Consider the following 13,886-nt stretch of genomic DNA (forward strand, 5'->3'; position numbering starts at 1 on the left):
CAACCGGCTGAAATCTACTCGCCACAGGCGAGCCGCTCCCCGAGATATGACCACCTCCACTTACGACCATTCGCACTTACGACCAAAGCGGTCGTAAATGCGGATCCAAGTTACGAACGGCGATCTGCACTGACGAACAGCGCGATCGCCATGTAACTCTATGGCTGTAACTTGTTCGTAATTCGGGGAGCAGCTGGACACACACACACACACACACACACACACACACACACACACATCTCTGCCCTGAAAATAATTCAGACCACTTTGCACCCCCTTTTAATACAAGTGGTACAGCTCATTATGTCTCTCTAATAATGATACAATCTCGCTACCCCCAGACCTGAATGGTTCAGCCCAGCCTCCTGCAGCTAAGCATGAGCCACCCAAGATAAATGGTTTCTCCCACACTATTCTGCATTCTTTATAGCTCCCCCCTCCCAATTAGTGGTTTCGCCCATATCCCTCCTTGTTCTGCCTCCCCCCCCATCTTTTAATGGTTTATCCCCCTCTGTAAGGATCTCGATGGTTTCTTCCCCCCAACTCAGTGGCTTTCCCCAGTTTCCCCAGTGTGGCTGAGCTCTCAGTGGTTATTTTGTCCCACGCTCTTAAGTGTTTTATTCCCCCCTTCCTGAGTTGGTTGTTCCCAGATTCCTCCCCCTCGCATCTTTCTCAGTGGTTGACTCCCCCTTCCGCCATGGTTTCGCCCAGATTGCTCCCTCCCCCTTCGGGGTCCCAGTGGTTTCTTCCAGTCACAGTGTTTGCTCCGCCTCCTTTCCGCCCCCCCCCCCCCCCCCCCCACACCCGCAGTGGTTCTTCCCGCTTCCCTGCCGGTGCTGCGGGACGGCGGCCGGGCCGGGACATGCCCCGCAAGCGGCCGTTCAGCGCCAAGCAGAAGAAGAAGCAGCTGCAGGACAAGCGGGAGCGGAAACGGGGTGAGCGGGGGAGGGGGCCGCGCTCCAACATCTGGGCCCCTCCCCCCGCCAACATCTGGGCCCCCTTCCTCCGTCCTGCCAACATCTGGGCCCCTCCCCCTCCCCATCGACATCTGGGCCCCTCCCCCCGCCAACATCTGGGCACTGACCCCCCCCTTCCCTTCCCACCAACATCTGGGCACTGACCCCCCCTCCCTTCCCTTCCCGCCAACATCTGGGCACTGACCCCCCTTCCCTTCCCGCCAACATCTGGGCACTGACCCCCCCTTCCCTTCCCGCCAACATCTGGGCACTGACCCCCCCTCCCTTCCCGCCAACATCTGGGCACTGACCCCCCCTCCCTTCCCGCCAACATCTGGGCACTGACCCCCCCTTCCCTTCCCGCCAACATCTGGGCACTGACCTTCCCCCTTCCCTTCCCGCCAACATCTGGGCACTGACCCCCCCCTTCCCTTCCCGCCAACATCTGGGCACTGACCCCCCCTTCCCTTCCCGCCAACATCTGGGCACTGACCCCCCCCTTCCCTTCCCGCCAACATCTGGGCACTGACCCCCCCCTTCCCTTCCCGCCAACATCTGGGCCCCTCCCCCCTCTTGCCAACATCTGGGCACTGACCCTCCTCTCTTCCCCTCCTTTTGCCAACATCTGGGCACCAACCTTCCCTGCCAACATCTGGGCCTCTTCTCCTGCTAACATCTGGGCACCAACCCCCTCCCCCACCTTCCACTCCCACTTGGGCATGTTCCCTCCTGCCCCCATAAGCCTGACCCCGGGCTCAGCTCCTTGTGTGTGTGTGGGGGGGGGGGAGCGAGCGTGCACCCCAGTGCCTGCTCTCAAAGCACTGAATGACAAGGGAAATCTCTGGGCAGAAACCTCAGGGAGGGCTGCGGGGCTGGATCGGAGCCGGCGCCACCCCTGGGGAAAGGCCCCGTCGCCCCAAACGGAGATGCACCACTGGCCGATGGGCACCTAGACAGTAAACCCAGGCGGCACTTGCCAGGCAGGAAGCTTTTGTGAGGCTTGGACATCCAGCCGGGTGAAAGCCCTGCTGCCTAGCCGCCGGCTGGGAGCCCCAAGGCGTGGGCACGCTCTCCTAGAATCCCAGGGCTGGCAGAGACCTCACGAGGTCCTCAAGTCCCACCCTTGCCCAAGGCAGGACCAGCTCCAACTGCATCAACCCAGACAGGGCCTTGTCACGGAGCTCACCCTGGCATGAGGTGTCTCCCTCCAAGGGCTGGGGTTCAGTAGGGGGCGCCCTCCCCTGGCAGTCAGGCTGATCCCAGTGTGGCCCCAGGGGGCGCTCTCCCCTCTGTGCCATGGGGTGGGGGGTGGCTGATCCAGGGCTGGGTGGATGGGGGGGCCCTGGCCTAGGGAGGCGTAAAGGTTGATGCTGAGCCGTGCTGCCTGTCAGCATTCCTCAGCTCTCCGCACGGCCTCCCAAACAGGCTGGAAGCGGCTGATAAGGGGCCCCACCCCGGCCACCCTATTCTCCGCCCTGCCTCCCTTCAGCCCCTGGGTGACCCTCGGCGCTGAGGCCATCATGGGCTGTCTCAATAATTCCCGCCTGCCGCCATCCTGCGCTCAGCTCCAGCACCTGCCCAAAGTCGCACGGAGAATCTGTAGCCGAGTCAAGGACAGAACCCAGGAGTCCTGGCTCCCGGCTCCCAGCCCTTCCTGCTCTAACCACTGCACCCCACTCCCCTCAGAGACAAGAGAGTCCTGGCTCCCAGCCCTTCCTGCTCTAACCACTGCACCCCACTCCCCTCAGAGACAAGAGAGTTCTGGCTCCCAGCCCTTCCTGCTCTAACCACTGCACCCCACTCCCCTCTCAGAGACAGGGGGAGGACCCAGGAGTTCTGGCTCCCAGCCCTTCCTGCTCTATCCACTGCACCCTACTCTCCTCACAGGACTCTGGGCTCCGCTTCCTCTGCTGTAACCCACTATTCCCGTTCCTTTCCCGCAACACTAGACGGAAACCAGGAGTCCTGGATCCCAGCCCCACCGCCCCGCCCTCTCCACTACACCCCACTGCCTTCTCAGAGATGAGGCGAGAACCCAGGAGTCCTGGCTCCCAGTTCCCTGTCCTGCTCTGACTACTACACCCCACTCCCCTCCCAGAGGTGGGGAGAGAAACCCCCCCACTCTAACCATTACACCCCACTCCCTCTCAGAGATGCATGCAGAGCTGGGCATAGAACTCAGAAGTCCAGGCTCCCAGCCCCTCCCCTCCCCAACCCACTGCATGAGGAATGTTGTCTGAGGAGGACTGAGGCCCTCGTGGGAGGGGGACCAGATCCCCCCCTCCCCACTGTGCTGCCGCAGACACATGACACGCTGCAGGCGTCTCCAGCTCTGAGCGGCCCTGACGCAGCAACACGGGCCCTGCCGGGCTGCATTGCAGAGCCCTGGGTCTGACCTTGGGGCCTTGAACTGCCCTAGTGTTATGCTGCCATGGGCTGGCTGGGAGCCGGCGCCCCCGCGCGGGGAAAGGTCCCTGACCCGGCCCTCTCCATGCCCCAGGCCTGCATGATGGCGTGAGGTCGAGTTCCAACAGCCGGAGCGGTAGCCATGAGCGGCGGGAGGACCAGACGGACACCTCGGACAGCGAATCCCTGTCCCTGCAGGTCCGGAAACTCAACCAGCAGCCACCGGCCCGCAGGCTGGGCGAGCGCAGCTATGACCCCAACAGGTAAGGGGGGGGGAAACTGAGGCACAGAGCCAGGTCCCGCGCAGAGCGTGTGGCAGAATCAGGTGTGGAACCCATGAGTCCGGATTCCCAGCGCCTGTACTTTAACCACTACATCCCACTCCCTTATCAGAGGGGCAGAACCCAGCCCCCGCATCCAGCCAGACCCCATGCCCCTCCCAGAGCTGGGACAGAACCCAGGAGTCCTGTCTCCCCCCGCCCCCCGTTACCCTCAATGATAGCTGCAGGGGGGTGAATTTGGGCCAACCTGCCACTCCAGGACTGGCTCAGAGTTCTGCCCCCTCCCCTTGCTGCTGGGTGGGGGTTGTAGTGGAAGGGGAGACCTCGCAACTCATTACACCCAGACGGGAGTGATCAAATCAGGAGCCAGCGCCCCCTAGAGGGGAATCACCTTGTGTCTCTTTCCCTGCCCCTCTGAAGCCAGCTAGTCTGTCTGCACTGGGATTGGATGGGAGACAGCACCCCCCTAGTGGGGAAAGGCCCTGTGATCTGTTCCCCCACCCCACTCCCGACCCATCACCTGGCTAGCATTAGTCCTAGGCAATGAGACCACCTGGGGGAGGTGCCAGCTGTTGGGCCTGAAGCTAAACAGGCCCCACTTGGGCCTGGATGTGGATGGGAGACCCGGGATTGGGATCTTGACAGTGCTGGGAGCTCCTGTTTGGGGAGGAAAAGTAGGACACCCAAAATCTCTGCCCCCCCACCCTGGGGTTTCCCGGCCTGCCTGATGCTCTGTAACGTCCCCCTGCTGCCAGGTACCGGCTGCACTTTGAGCGCGAGAGCCGGGAGGATGTGGAGCGGCGCAAGAAGGTGGCTCAGGAGAGGATCCTGGAGCCCGTCCCGGAGAGCGAGAAGGAGCTGGACATACAGGATGTCTACAAATCCGGCTCCGGTAAGGTGGGACGGGACCTCGCCTGCAGGTCTGGGCCCTCCTGATTTTTTTTTCCCTTCTCTCCTGGTTCCCATTGGGCAAACATCTTGTGGCAAGGAGTTCCTCAGGCTGCTATTCCCCTGCAGATGCGTTGGATCTGGCCGGCATGTGGTTGCTCTGGAGTATCGTGGGGGAATATTGTCCTAGGACCGTGGATGGGTGAAGGGTCCCCCGTTTCCCTTTGGAGGGACAGGTCCCATCAGTGGGGGGGGGCTGTATGGCTCTTTTAGAAGTCCACCCCGCTGCTAGGTTGGGGGCAGCCTTGGGATCTGCCAGGGTTGTTCGCCACTCTGGCACGCCAAGTACAGAAGATGGGGGCCCGCAAAGAACTCAAAAGGAAAAAAAAAAACCCTTTGCCTCTACAGACATTGGTTACAAAAACTTCTCCCCAGAATCACAGATTTTTTTGGTAAATCGCTGCCACGATCAAGTGATTTTTTATCCCTAAAAAAACAGGGGTGAACACTTGAACCCTCCCCTGGGATACCCCAAGCTCGTTTGCCCTAAAAGAGCGTGAAAAAAAGAAAAGAGGAAAACAAGCTGCCGTCTCTAGTAGCGGACCCCTCAGTCAGAGGCCTGCAGATACCCACCCACAGACCATCCAGGACACAAGAATCCAATCATCACCTTCAAAGAAAAAGTGATTTTTCTTACAAAACAGAAGATTAAACAGGATAAAGCACACTTGGTTGCTAGATGTTACTGAGCAGCTAAGGAAAACAAATTAAAACACAGAGAAAAGTCTCTGGGCACAATGCGAGATGGTAAAGGAGAGGCACAGAGTCACTCATAAGGTTGCCAGGTGTCCGGTTTTGAACTGGACAGTCCAGTATTTGAGCTTTCCGTTTGGGAAACAAATTGAGAAAATAGAACTGAGAAAATAGAACTGTCCGGTATTTTCTAAATGAGATGGAGTGTCGATTGTGATGTCATGTCAAGTGTGTCTGGAATTGTCTAAGACGGAATGTCGATTGTGATGTCATGTCTAGTGTGTCTGGTATTGTCTAAGATGGAATGTCGATTGTGATGTCATGTCTAGTGTGTCTGGAATTGTCTAAGACGGAGTGTCGATTGTGATGTCATGTCAAGTGTGTCTGGAATTGTCTAAGACGGAGTGTCGATTGTGATGTCATGTCAAGTGTGTCTGGAATTGTCTAAGACGGAGTGTCGATTGTGATGTCATGTCAAGTGTGTCTGGTATTGTCTAAGACGGAATGTCGATTGTGATGTCATGTCAAGTGTGCCTGGAATTGTCTAAGATGGAATGTCGATTGTGATGTCATGTCTAGTGTGTCTGGTATTGTCTAACTAAGATGGAGTGTCGATTGTGATGTCATGTCAAGTGTGTCTGGTATTGTCTAAGACGGAATGTCGATTGTGATGTCATGTCAAGTGTGTCCAGTATTTTTGTTGAAACCATCTGGCAGCCCTATTCGCTCAGAGCAGTTCAAGCCAAACCACAAATCTCTGTAAAAAAAAAAAAAGTTTTTAAAAGACAATCTTTTTAAAAATGCACCAAAAGAGTCAAAATAAAATTTTCAGCTACCAATGTAGGAGAAAGATTGGATGGCCAAGTACAATTCAAGGTAGTTGCTAACTGTTATCAGTGGTTCTCAAACTTTTTGGGCTCCGGAGCCCTTAACTTGCGTAAAAATGTATGCGGAGCCCCAGCGGTTATTTGTGTTGTACCTATCGACATTTCCAGATTGTCAACCTCGCGGCGCCCCTGGAAATGTCTTGCGGCGCCCCTGGGGCTCCGCGGAGCGCAGTTTAAGAAAAACTGTTAGCTAACTAGAGCTGGTTGGAGTGGCCTGCCAGGGGGCCGGGATGCGGAGCTGTCGGGGGCAGCCAGCTGAACATGGGTGACCTGCTGGGGGAGCCGGGAGCTGGAGCTGCCGGCACAAAGCCAGGTGGAGCTGGAAGTGGCAGAGCGCGCCTGCAGGCGCTGGCGGGGGCGGCCACATTGGCGTGTGCGCGGGAGGGACAAGTTGAAAATCCCGTGACAGACACAGGACCGGTGACAGCTTAAAAGAAAGATTGTTTAATAAAGAAAAAAATACCCCGACCGCGACTAGATTCACTTAGCCCTTTTACTTACTTTCAGTTCAGTCCGCTTCCATGCCCCGAATTCCTCGGAGGCACGGTAGTCCTGCCTGGGTTTAAATCGTTCTGTGTCTCTCAACTCCTGGTTTAACTCTCCCACACACAGAGAGCAGGCGGGGAACCTGTATCCAGTTCAGATTTCAGCCCCCTCTCTCGATTGGATCTGAGCCCCTTGCTAGGGACCTGAGTTTAATCCCTGAGTCACCGGGTAGTGGTCAGCTCTCCCCCTGTCCATGACAGGCCCCCCCCCATTCTGACCCCCCCATGTGTCTGCTCCCCACCTCCCAGTGCTGGATTTCCCCAAGCGCCCCCCCTGGAGCTACCAAATGAGCAAGGAGCAGGTGCTGGCGCGGGAGGAGAAATGTTTCCGGGACTATCTGGAGGGAATTTACAGCACCTACCAGCCCAGCCAGCTCAGCTACTTCGAGCATAACCTAGAGGTGAGCGGAGGACATGGGGCCTTTCCCCTCTAGGGGGCGCCAGTTCTGATTGGGGCAGGGGCGGGAGGGGATTGGCTGTCTCATGGGTCGGGAATGGGACATGGGGCCTTTCCCCTCTAGGGGGCGCCAGCTCTCCTCAGGGCGGGGGTCTGGCTGTCTCCGGAGGTGGGAAATGGGACCCGGAGCCTTTTCCCTCTGGGGCCGCCGGCTCTGATCCAGGTCCCTGGTGGCGGGGAGGGACTGGCCGGCTCAGGGCCTGAATCGGATCTCTCCCCTCCCCACTTGCCTTGCAGACCTGGCGTCAGCTGTGGCGGGTGCTGGAGATGTCCGACATCATCCTGCTGATCACAGACGTCCGGCATCCGGTGAGGGTCCCTCCCTGGCACCCCAGGGCGAAGGGGCTTGGAGAGTCTCGTTCTTGGCTGCCGGACTCCGTGGGGAAGGGGGAAGTTTAGGAGCCCCCCCCCCAGGCCACAGGAGATGGAGATGTTGCTCCAGAGGGTCCCTTAAAAAAGGCGGGGAGGTCTCTGGGGACTCCAGCCTCTCGGCGTCTGGACGTGACCCTGCAGGTCAGTGTGCTCCGTCCTGCCACTCAGCAGGACGGGCGAGGGGCAGTGTCCCTCGGCCGGCAGCGTCCTGGCCCGACGCTGCTGCTGTCCCAGCTCCTCAGGGTGACCAAATTGAAGGGGGCAGCACGGATGGGTGTGGGAACGGGTTGCTGAACCCCTGGCTACACCCCACTGCCCTCCCCGAGCGGGGAAGGGAAAAAGCCCCCTCTGCTCTAACCAATAGGCACCACTCCCCTCCCGGAGCTAGGGACAGAACCCAGGAGTCCCCAGCTAACCACTAACCCTGCTCCCCTCCTAGACCTGGGGAAAGAACCCAAGAGTCCTTCTTCCCAGCCCCCCGCAGTCCACTGCTCTAACCACTAGGCCCGTTCCCCTCCCAGAACTGGAGAAAGACCCCTAAAGTCTTGGGGCTGCCGTCTGCTCTAACCACTAGGCACCACTCCCATCCCAGACCTGGAGAATAGAACCCAGGAGTCCTGGCACACAGCCTCCTGTCCCTCCCCTCCCCCTCTAACCACTAGGACTCTCTCTCCTTTCAGAGCAGGGGTCCTGGCTCCTAACCGTCCCTGTTCTAACTCGTTTGGCCTCTCCCCCCCCTCCCCCCAGGTCATTAACTTCTCCCCTGCGCTGTACGACTTTGTGACCAAGGAGATGAGGAAGAACTTGATCCTGGTGCTGAACAAGATCGACCTGGCGCCGCCGGCGCTGGTGGTGGCCTGGAAGCACTACTTCCAGACCCGCTTCCCCCAGGTGCGCGTCGTCTGCTTCACCTCCTACCCCCAGCAGGACCAGGACCCCAGCACAGGTAACGCCCCTGCCCCCAGGCTGGCTCGGGCTTTGGGGCAGGAGGTCTTGCCCTAGAGGGCTGGGGGAGGGGAAGGGTGCTCAAACTTTTTTTTTTTTTTTCCCTCGCCCCCCCCCCCCCCAGTTGAGGAAAATTGTTGATGCCTGGGACCCCGCGTAATTCTGACCAGAGTGCAGGCTGCGAGGGTGAGGGGTTTGAGGCAGAGGGGGTGAAGGCTTTGCCTGAAGGTGTGGGCTCCGGGCTGGGGCCGGAGATGAGGGTTCTTGGGGTGCAGGCTGTGGGGGGGGTGGAGCAGAGGGGTTCGGTATGTGGGCGGGGACTGTGGGCTGGGCCATGGGGGTGAGGTACAGGGGGTGTGAGCTCTGGGGAGTGCCGGAGTTGGGGGATTTGGGGGTATAGGCTGCAGGGATGGGGTGCAAGCTATGGGGTGGGGCTTGGGGTGAGGGACTTGGGGTGCAGGCTGTGGGGGGGTGGAGCAGAGGGGTTCGGTATGTGGGCGGGGACTGTGGGCTGGGCCATAGGGGCGAGGTACAGGGGGGGTGAGCTCTGGGGAGTGCCAGAGTTGAGGGATTTGGGGGTATAGTCTGCAGGGATGGGGTGCAAGCTATGGGGTGCAGGTGGTGTGGGGGGGTGGAGCAGAGGGGTTCAGTATTTAGGTGGGGACTCTGGGTTGGGGCATGGGGGTGGGATACAGGGGGTGCAGGCTGTGGGCTGGGGTCAGGGATGAGGGGTTCAGGCTGCAGAAGGGGGGTTCTGGGCGTGAAGGAGCTCAGGGCTGGGGCACAGGCCTGCCTCTGGCAGCTCCCAGCCAGCGATGCGGTAGGGTGTCGAGGCAGGTTCCTGTCTGGCCTGGCACTGCGGGCCCCACTGCACCCGGGAAGTGGTCCCGCAGCAGATCTGGGTCCACAGCCTGACCCTGGCCTCAGCTCTGGCGCCGCACTCCCATTGGCCGGTTCCCGGCTCGTCTGGAGCGTGGGGTGAAACGGGATCGGCGCCCTTCTGTGCCTGGTTTTGCTTTTGTTTCTTGGGAGAGTTGGCTCCTCCACCTCCACCTGGGAGCCGGGCCTGCTGCCGGCGGCTTCCGAGCCCCGGGCCGGCTGCCGGCCACTTCTGAGCCACGGCGTGGTCCACTGCGCCGGGACAGGCAGGAAGCTGCCTCAGCGTGGTCACCTGGTTGCCCTGCAGCAACGAGACCCAGTGCCGGGTCGCGACCTGTCCGTTAAAATCACGGTTGTGGGGGGCGCTGGCTCCGATCTGGCTGCCGATGAACTTGGCAAGGGACGTTGGAAAACGTTAGCGCTGAGCTGGCGCCCAAGAGTCCGGGCCCCCTACTCTAACCCCTGCTTGTCCGTCAGTGTTTAAGAAGCGGCGGAAGCGGCGGAAGGGCTGGAGCACGGCCATGGGACCGGAGCAGCTGCTGCAGGCTTGCGAGAGCATCACTGCTGGGAAAGGTAAGATCCCCCCACCCCTCTCCTCTCCTCCCCGCCTCCCACTCAGCCTGGGGGGGACACCCCTCCCAGTCCATTGTGGTAATGCAGGCTGCTGTTCGCCCCCCGTGGGCTCCCAACACTTTTTCTGGGTTGTGCGGCTCGCTCGCCCATCGGGGGGGAGGGCGAGAACAGCCGCACAGCAACACCGCACTGGGATCGCGGTGAGATGCAGCCACCTCTGGGGCAGAGCTGCAGGGAACAGCCGCACAGCGAACCCCCTGGTGATGGGGACTACGTGGGGTATTTCAGAGAGACAGAAAAAGGAACAGGTTGAGTTGGAATTTGGCCAGGCCGCTGGGTTTTTGTCAGTCTGGGAATTAGGTGGACAATTCATAACATCTCCTTGGGGTTTATCGCTGACTTGGGGGGCAGCATGTGGCAGAATGCCTCCCCGCATCTCCCATCCACATTCTGTGCAGAGCAGGCCCTGCTTAGCTTCCTGCATCCGCCCCCAGCCCTAGCAGGTGTGCTACAGAGTCACTGGCTGGCATCCCTTTGACTCTGCTGCTCTCCCCAGTGGACCTGAGCAGCTGGAAGGAGAAGATCGAGCGGGACGCGGCCAGCCCCCACCTGGCCGCCGAGGACTCGGACGAGGAGGACGAGGACGACGAAGGAGCGGCCGTGCTGGTGGAACACCAGACCGACGTGGCCATGGAGCTCGGGGCTCCCTCCCAGGAGCTGTACAAGGACGGCGTCCTGACCGTGGGCTGTGTGGGTGAGAGCGTCCCCCGCCGGGGGGAGGAAGGGGGCCATACCGCGGAGCAGTGGCTGGGGTCTCCTTCGGGCTGCTGGAGAGGCTGCGTGGCAGGGGAAGGGGTGTTTGGGAGGAGGGCTCTCAGTTGGGTTTCCAGGGAGCATTGGGGTGGGAGGTGAGTGGATGGGGAGATGGGGGATCGGTGCCTTGGAAAGGGTTTCAGGGGAAGAGGGTGAGGGAGAGGAAGGCGGAGCTTAGGTGGGGAGACACCGGCTGCGTGGAGTTTTGTGGGGAGAAGGGGGCAGGCGGACGGCTGGTGATTTGGCGACCAAGTTGGGGCTGGGGGGCTGGATCAGAATTGGGAGCAGGGTGTGTGGCAAGGCAGCAATTGTGCAACGGGGGGAGGAAGGGAATGGGGCCAGGGAGCGGGGTCAAGCTTTTGGAGGGGGCGGGAATTGAGAGAGGCCCAGTGGTTCCGCTGGGGTGGCTTCTCCTGACAGGGGCAGGACAGGACTTTGGGGGGGGGGGGGGGTGGCTTATGCTGGATGGGGGCGGGGCCTGGGCAGCTCTGTCTACATTATGACCCCGCCCCCTTTCTCCAGGGTTCCCCAACGTGGGCAAATCCTCACTGATGAACGGGCTCGTGGGCCACAAGGTGGTGAGCGTGTCCCGGACGCCCGGCCACACCAAGTACTTTCAGACCTACTTCCTGACCCCCACCGTGCGCCTCTGCGACTGCCCCGGCCTCATCTTCCCCTCCCTGGTGCAGCGGGAGCTCCAGGTATCGCCCTGCAGCCAGCCGGGGGAGCGGGGTCTAGTAGTTAGAGTGGGGAGGCTGCGAGCCAGGACTCTTGGGTTCCAGCCCCGGTTCTGGGTGGGGAGTGGGGATTTAGTGGATTGGCTGGGTAGGAGCCAGGACTCCTGAGTTCTGTTCTCTTCCCCTCTCCACATGTCACTTTAGCTCTGTGTAATACTTGGCTAATGATACCAACCCCCTGCCCCTGGGGGATACCGCGTGATCCCCCAGGCTCCCTGCCGTAGCTGAGCGCTGCCGCCCGTCTCTCTTTCCAGATCCTGTCGGGCATCTACCCCATCTCCCAGATCCAAGAGCCCTACACCCCCGTGGGGTACCTGGCCGTCCGCATCCCCATCCAGGCCTTGCTCAAGCTGCGCCACCCCAATTCCGAGGAGGGCAGGCCGGAGACCCGGTGGTGCGCCTGGGACATCTGTGAAGGTGTGTTGCCGGAGTGGGGGTTGACCGCTAGGGGGGGCGTTGTGCCACGACTCAATAGGGGGCGCTCTTCTGTGGTAATCAACACTGGCTCCAGTATGGCACTAGGGGGCGCTGTGCTGTAGGGAGCCATAGGGGGCGCTGTGGTCTGGGAGCCGCGGGGGGGGTCCATAGGGGGTGCTCTCCCCTGGGAATCAGCACTGACCCTCCCTCTCCCCCCCCTTCCTCTCCCAGCCTGGGCCGAGAAGCGCGGCTACAAGACGGCCAAAGCGGCTCGTAACGACGTCTACCGAGCCGCCAACAGCATCCTGCGGCTGGCAGTGGACGGGCGCCTCTGCCTCTGTCTGCGGCCTCCCGGCTACTCCACTCACAGAGGTACTGGGCGTGGGAGGGGGACTGCGCTCCTAGGGCATTGTGGGTATTTACCCAGCATGCCTCTGTGAGGCTGGGCGGGAAGACCAGATTTCACCGATCCGATGTTTTGCAGATGTTTTTGAGGGGTGGTGTCTGCCAGGACTGCTGGGTTCTAGTTCTGGCTCTGGGATGGGGGAGTGCCGTCTAGTGGTTAGAGTGGGGGGAGGTGTTGGGAATTGGATTCGAAGTTCTGGCTCAGGGAGGGGAGTGGGGTCTAATGGTTAGCGCTTCGGTGCGGGGGGGGGGTGGGAATCATAGGGGTGCGGATTGCTGGGATTCTAGTCCTGGCTCTGAGGGGTGGGGGGGAGCGGAGTCTAGTGGTTAGAATAGGGTGGTGCACCCTGGCCGCTCACCCCTGTCTGTCCCCCTGCAGCCATGTGGGAGCATCACCCCGAGACGGCCGAGATCGCCTCCCTGCAGGAGGCTCACCGCAAGCACAGCCGGCGCAGCTCCGAGGAAGAGGAGGAGGAGGAGGAAGAGGAGATCTCTAGCTCCGGGGAGGAGGAGGACGAGGAGAAGGACCGTGATGCTGATGAAGAAGAGGAAGAGGAGGAGGAAGAAGAGCTAGCAGCCCCCAGCAGGGGAGGGAGCAGCACCCCGGCCCCAGCCCCGGCCCAACCCAGGAGGGTGCTGAAGGGGAAGCTCTCCAGCCGGAACTTGTTTGCTTTGCTGGGGGAGGACGAATGTTAGTGGCTCCCCCTGCTGGACAGATTGAGATAGGGGGCGGGCCTGGGTAGAGACTCCGCCCCCTGCCCTGGCTGAGCTCCGCCCCCATTCTCCATGTTCGTTCCCATGCTCTATAGGTTCTGTATATGAATAAAGGTGATGTTTATTTCCAGATTCCACCTCTGTCATTGGCTGGGCCACTCTTCGCCCTCCTCAGCCATTGGTCTGTTTCTCCCAGAGTCTCCACCTCTCTGCTGCAGCATGCCAATAGGCCCATCTAGCCTGGTATCTGGCCTTCCCTGATCAGATCCATGGGCCCACATATCCCAGTAGCCCCACCTGATCCTTGCGGCCCTGGTTCAGAGCAGTGGTCTCTACCAGGGCTGTTTGTTTTGGGTCATTTCTATAGATCAGAAAGGCTTTTTCCTTTTAGTTTTCAAACCTTGTTGTGCTGCAGAATCACCCTGCTCCTTGTTTTCCTGTGGAACTCCCTGCCACAGTATTCTTGACCATATGGCTTGTGGAAGTAGAGAGTGCAAGGGTTAACTCAACATTACAGCCCTGGAGTTGGATCCCTTCAGCTGCTTATTTTTCTAGAAGTTACAATGGCCTCCGGGGCATCGAACATTTGCCCCAGGGCAGGCTGGGAGAACTTTGGTTGAATTGTGTTTGTTTTGCAGGTTTGAAACATGCAGCCAATCACCACAACAGCTCAGGATGAGCTGTACTAGGGAAATAGCTAGAGGCGACAAAGGAAACCAGGGCCACATTACGCTGCACAGACACAGCGAGACAGTTCCCACCCCAGCTGGGATCAGGGCCCCGTTGTGCCGGGTGCTGCACAGACACAGCGAGAGACAGTCCCTGCCGCAGCCGATATCAGGGTCCCGTTGTGCCAGG

At 60.2% G+C, this 13,886-nt stretch overlaps 1 protein-coding gene across 1 annotated transcript; it reads left to right on the top strand.

The window, feature by feature from the left end:
* The first annotated feature begins 777 nt into the window (after positions 1 to 777).
* GNL1 (G protein nucleolar 1) lies at positions 778 to 13,158 on the top strand. The gene is made up of 12 exons (XM_075913449.2): positions 778 to 935; positions 3,457 to 3,625; positions 4,399 to 4,535; positions 6,966 to 7,117; positions 7,411 to 7,482; positions 8,293 to 8,491; positions 9,847 to 9,942; positions 10,499 to 10,696; positions 11,278 to 11,456; positions 11,747 to 11,909; positions 12,141 to 12,281; positions 12,694 to 13,158. Exons 1-12 carry the CDS (start codon positions 863 to 865, stop codon positions 13,008 to 13,010), a joined length of 1,896 nt encoding a protein of 631 aa, XP_075769564.2. The 5' UTR covers positions 778 to 862; the 3' UTR covers positions 13,011 to 13,158.
* The last annotated feature ends 728 nt before the right edge of the window (positions 13,159 to 13,886 follow it).

Source organism: Pelodiscus sinensis, chromosome 19 (assembly GCF_052426305.1).
Source record: "Pelodiscus sinensis isolate ZL-2025 chromosome 19, ASM5242630v1, whole genome shotgun sequence".
In the NCBI taxonomy this organism is placed as follows: Eukaryota; Metazoa; Chordata; order Testudines; family Trionychidae; genus Pelodiscus; species Pelodiscus sinensis.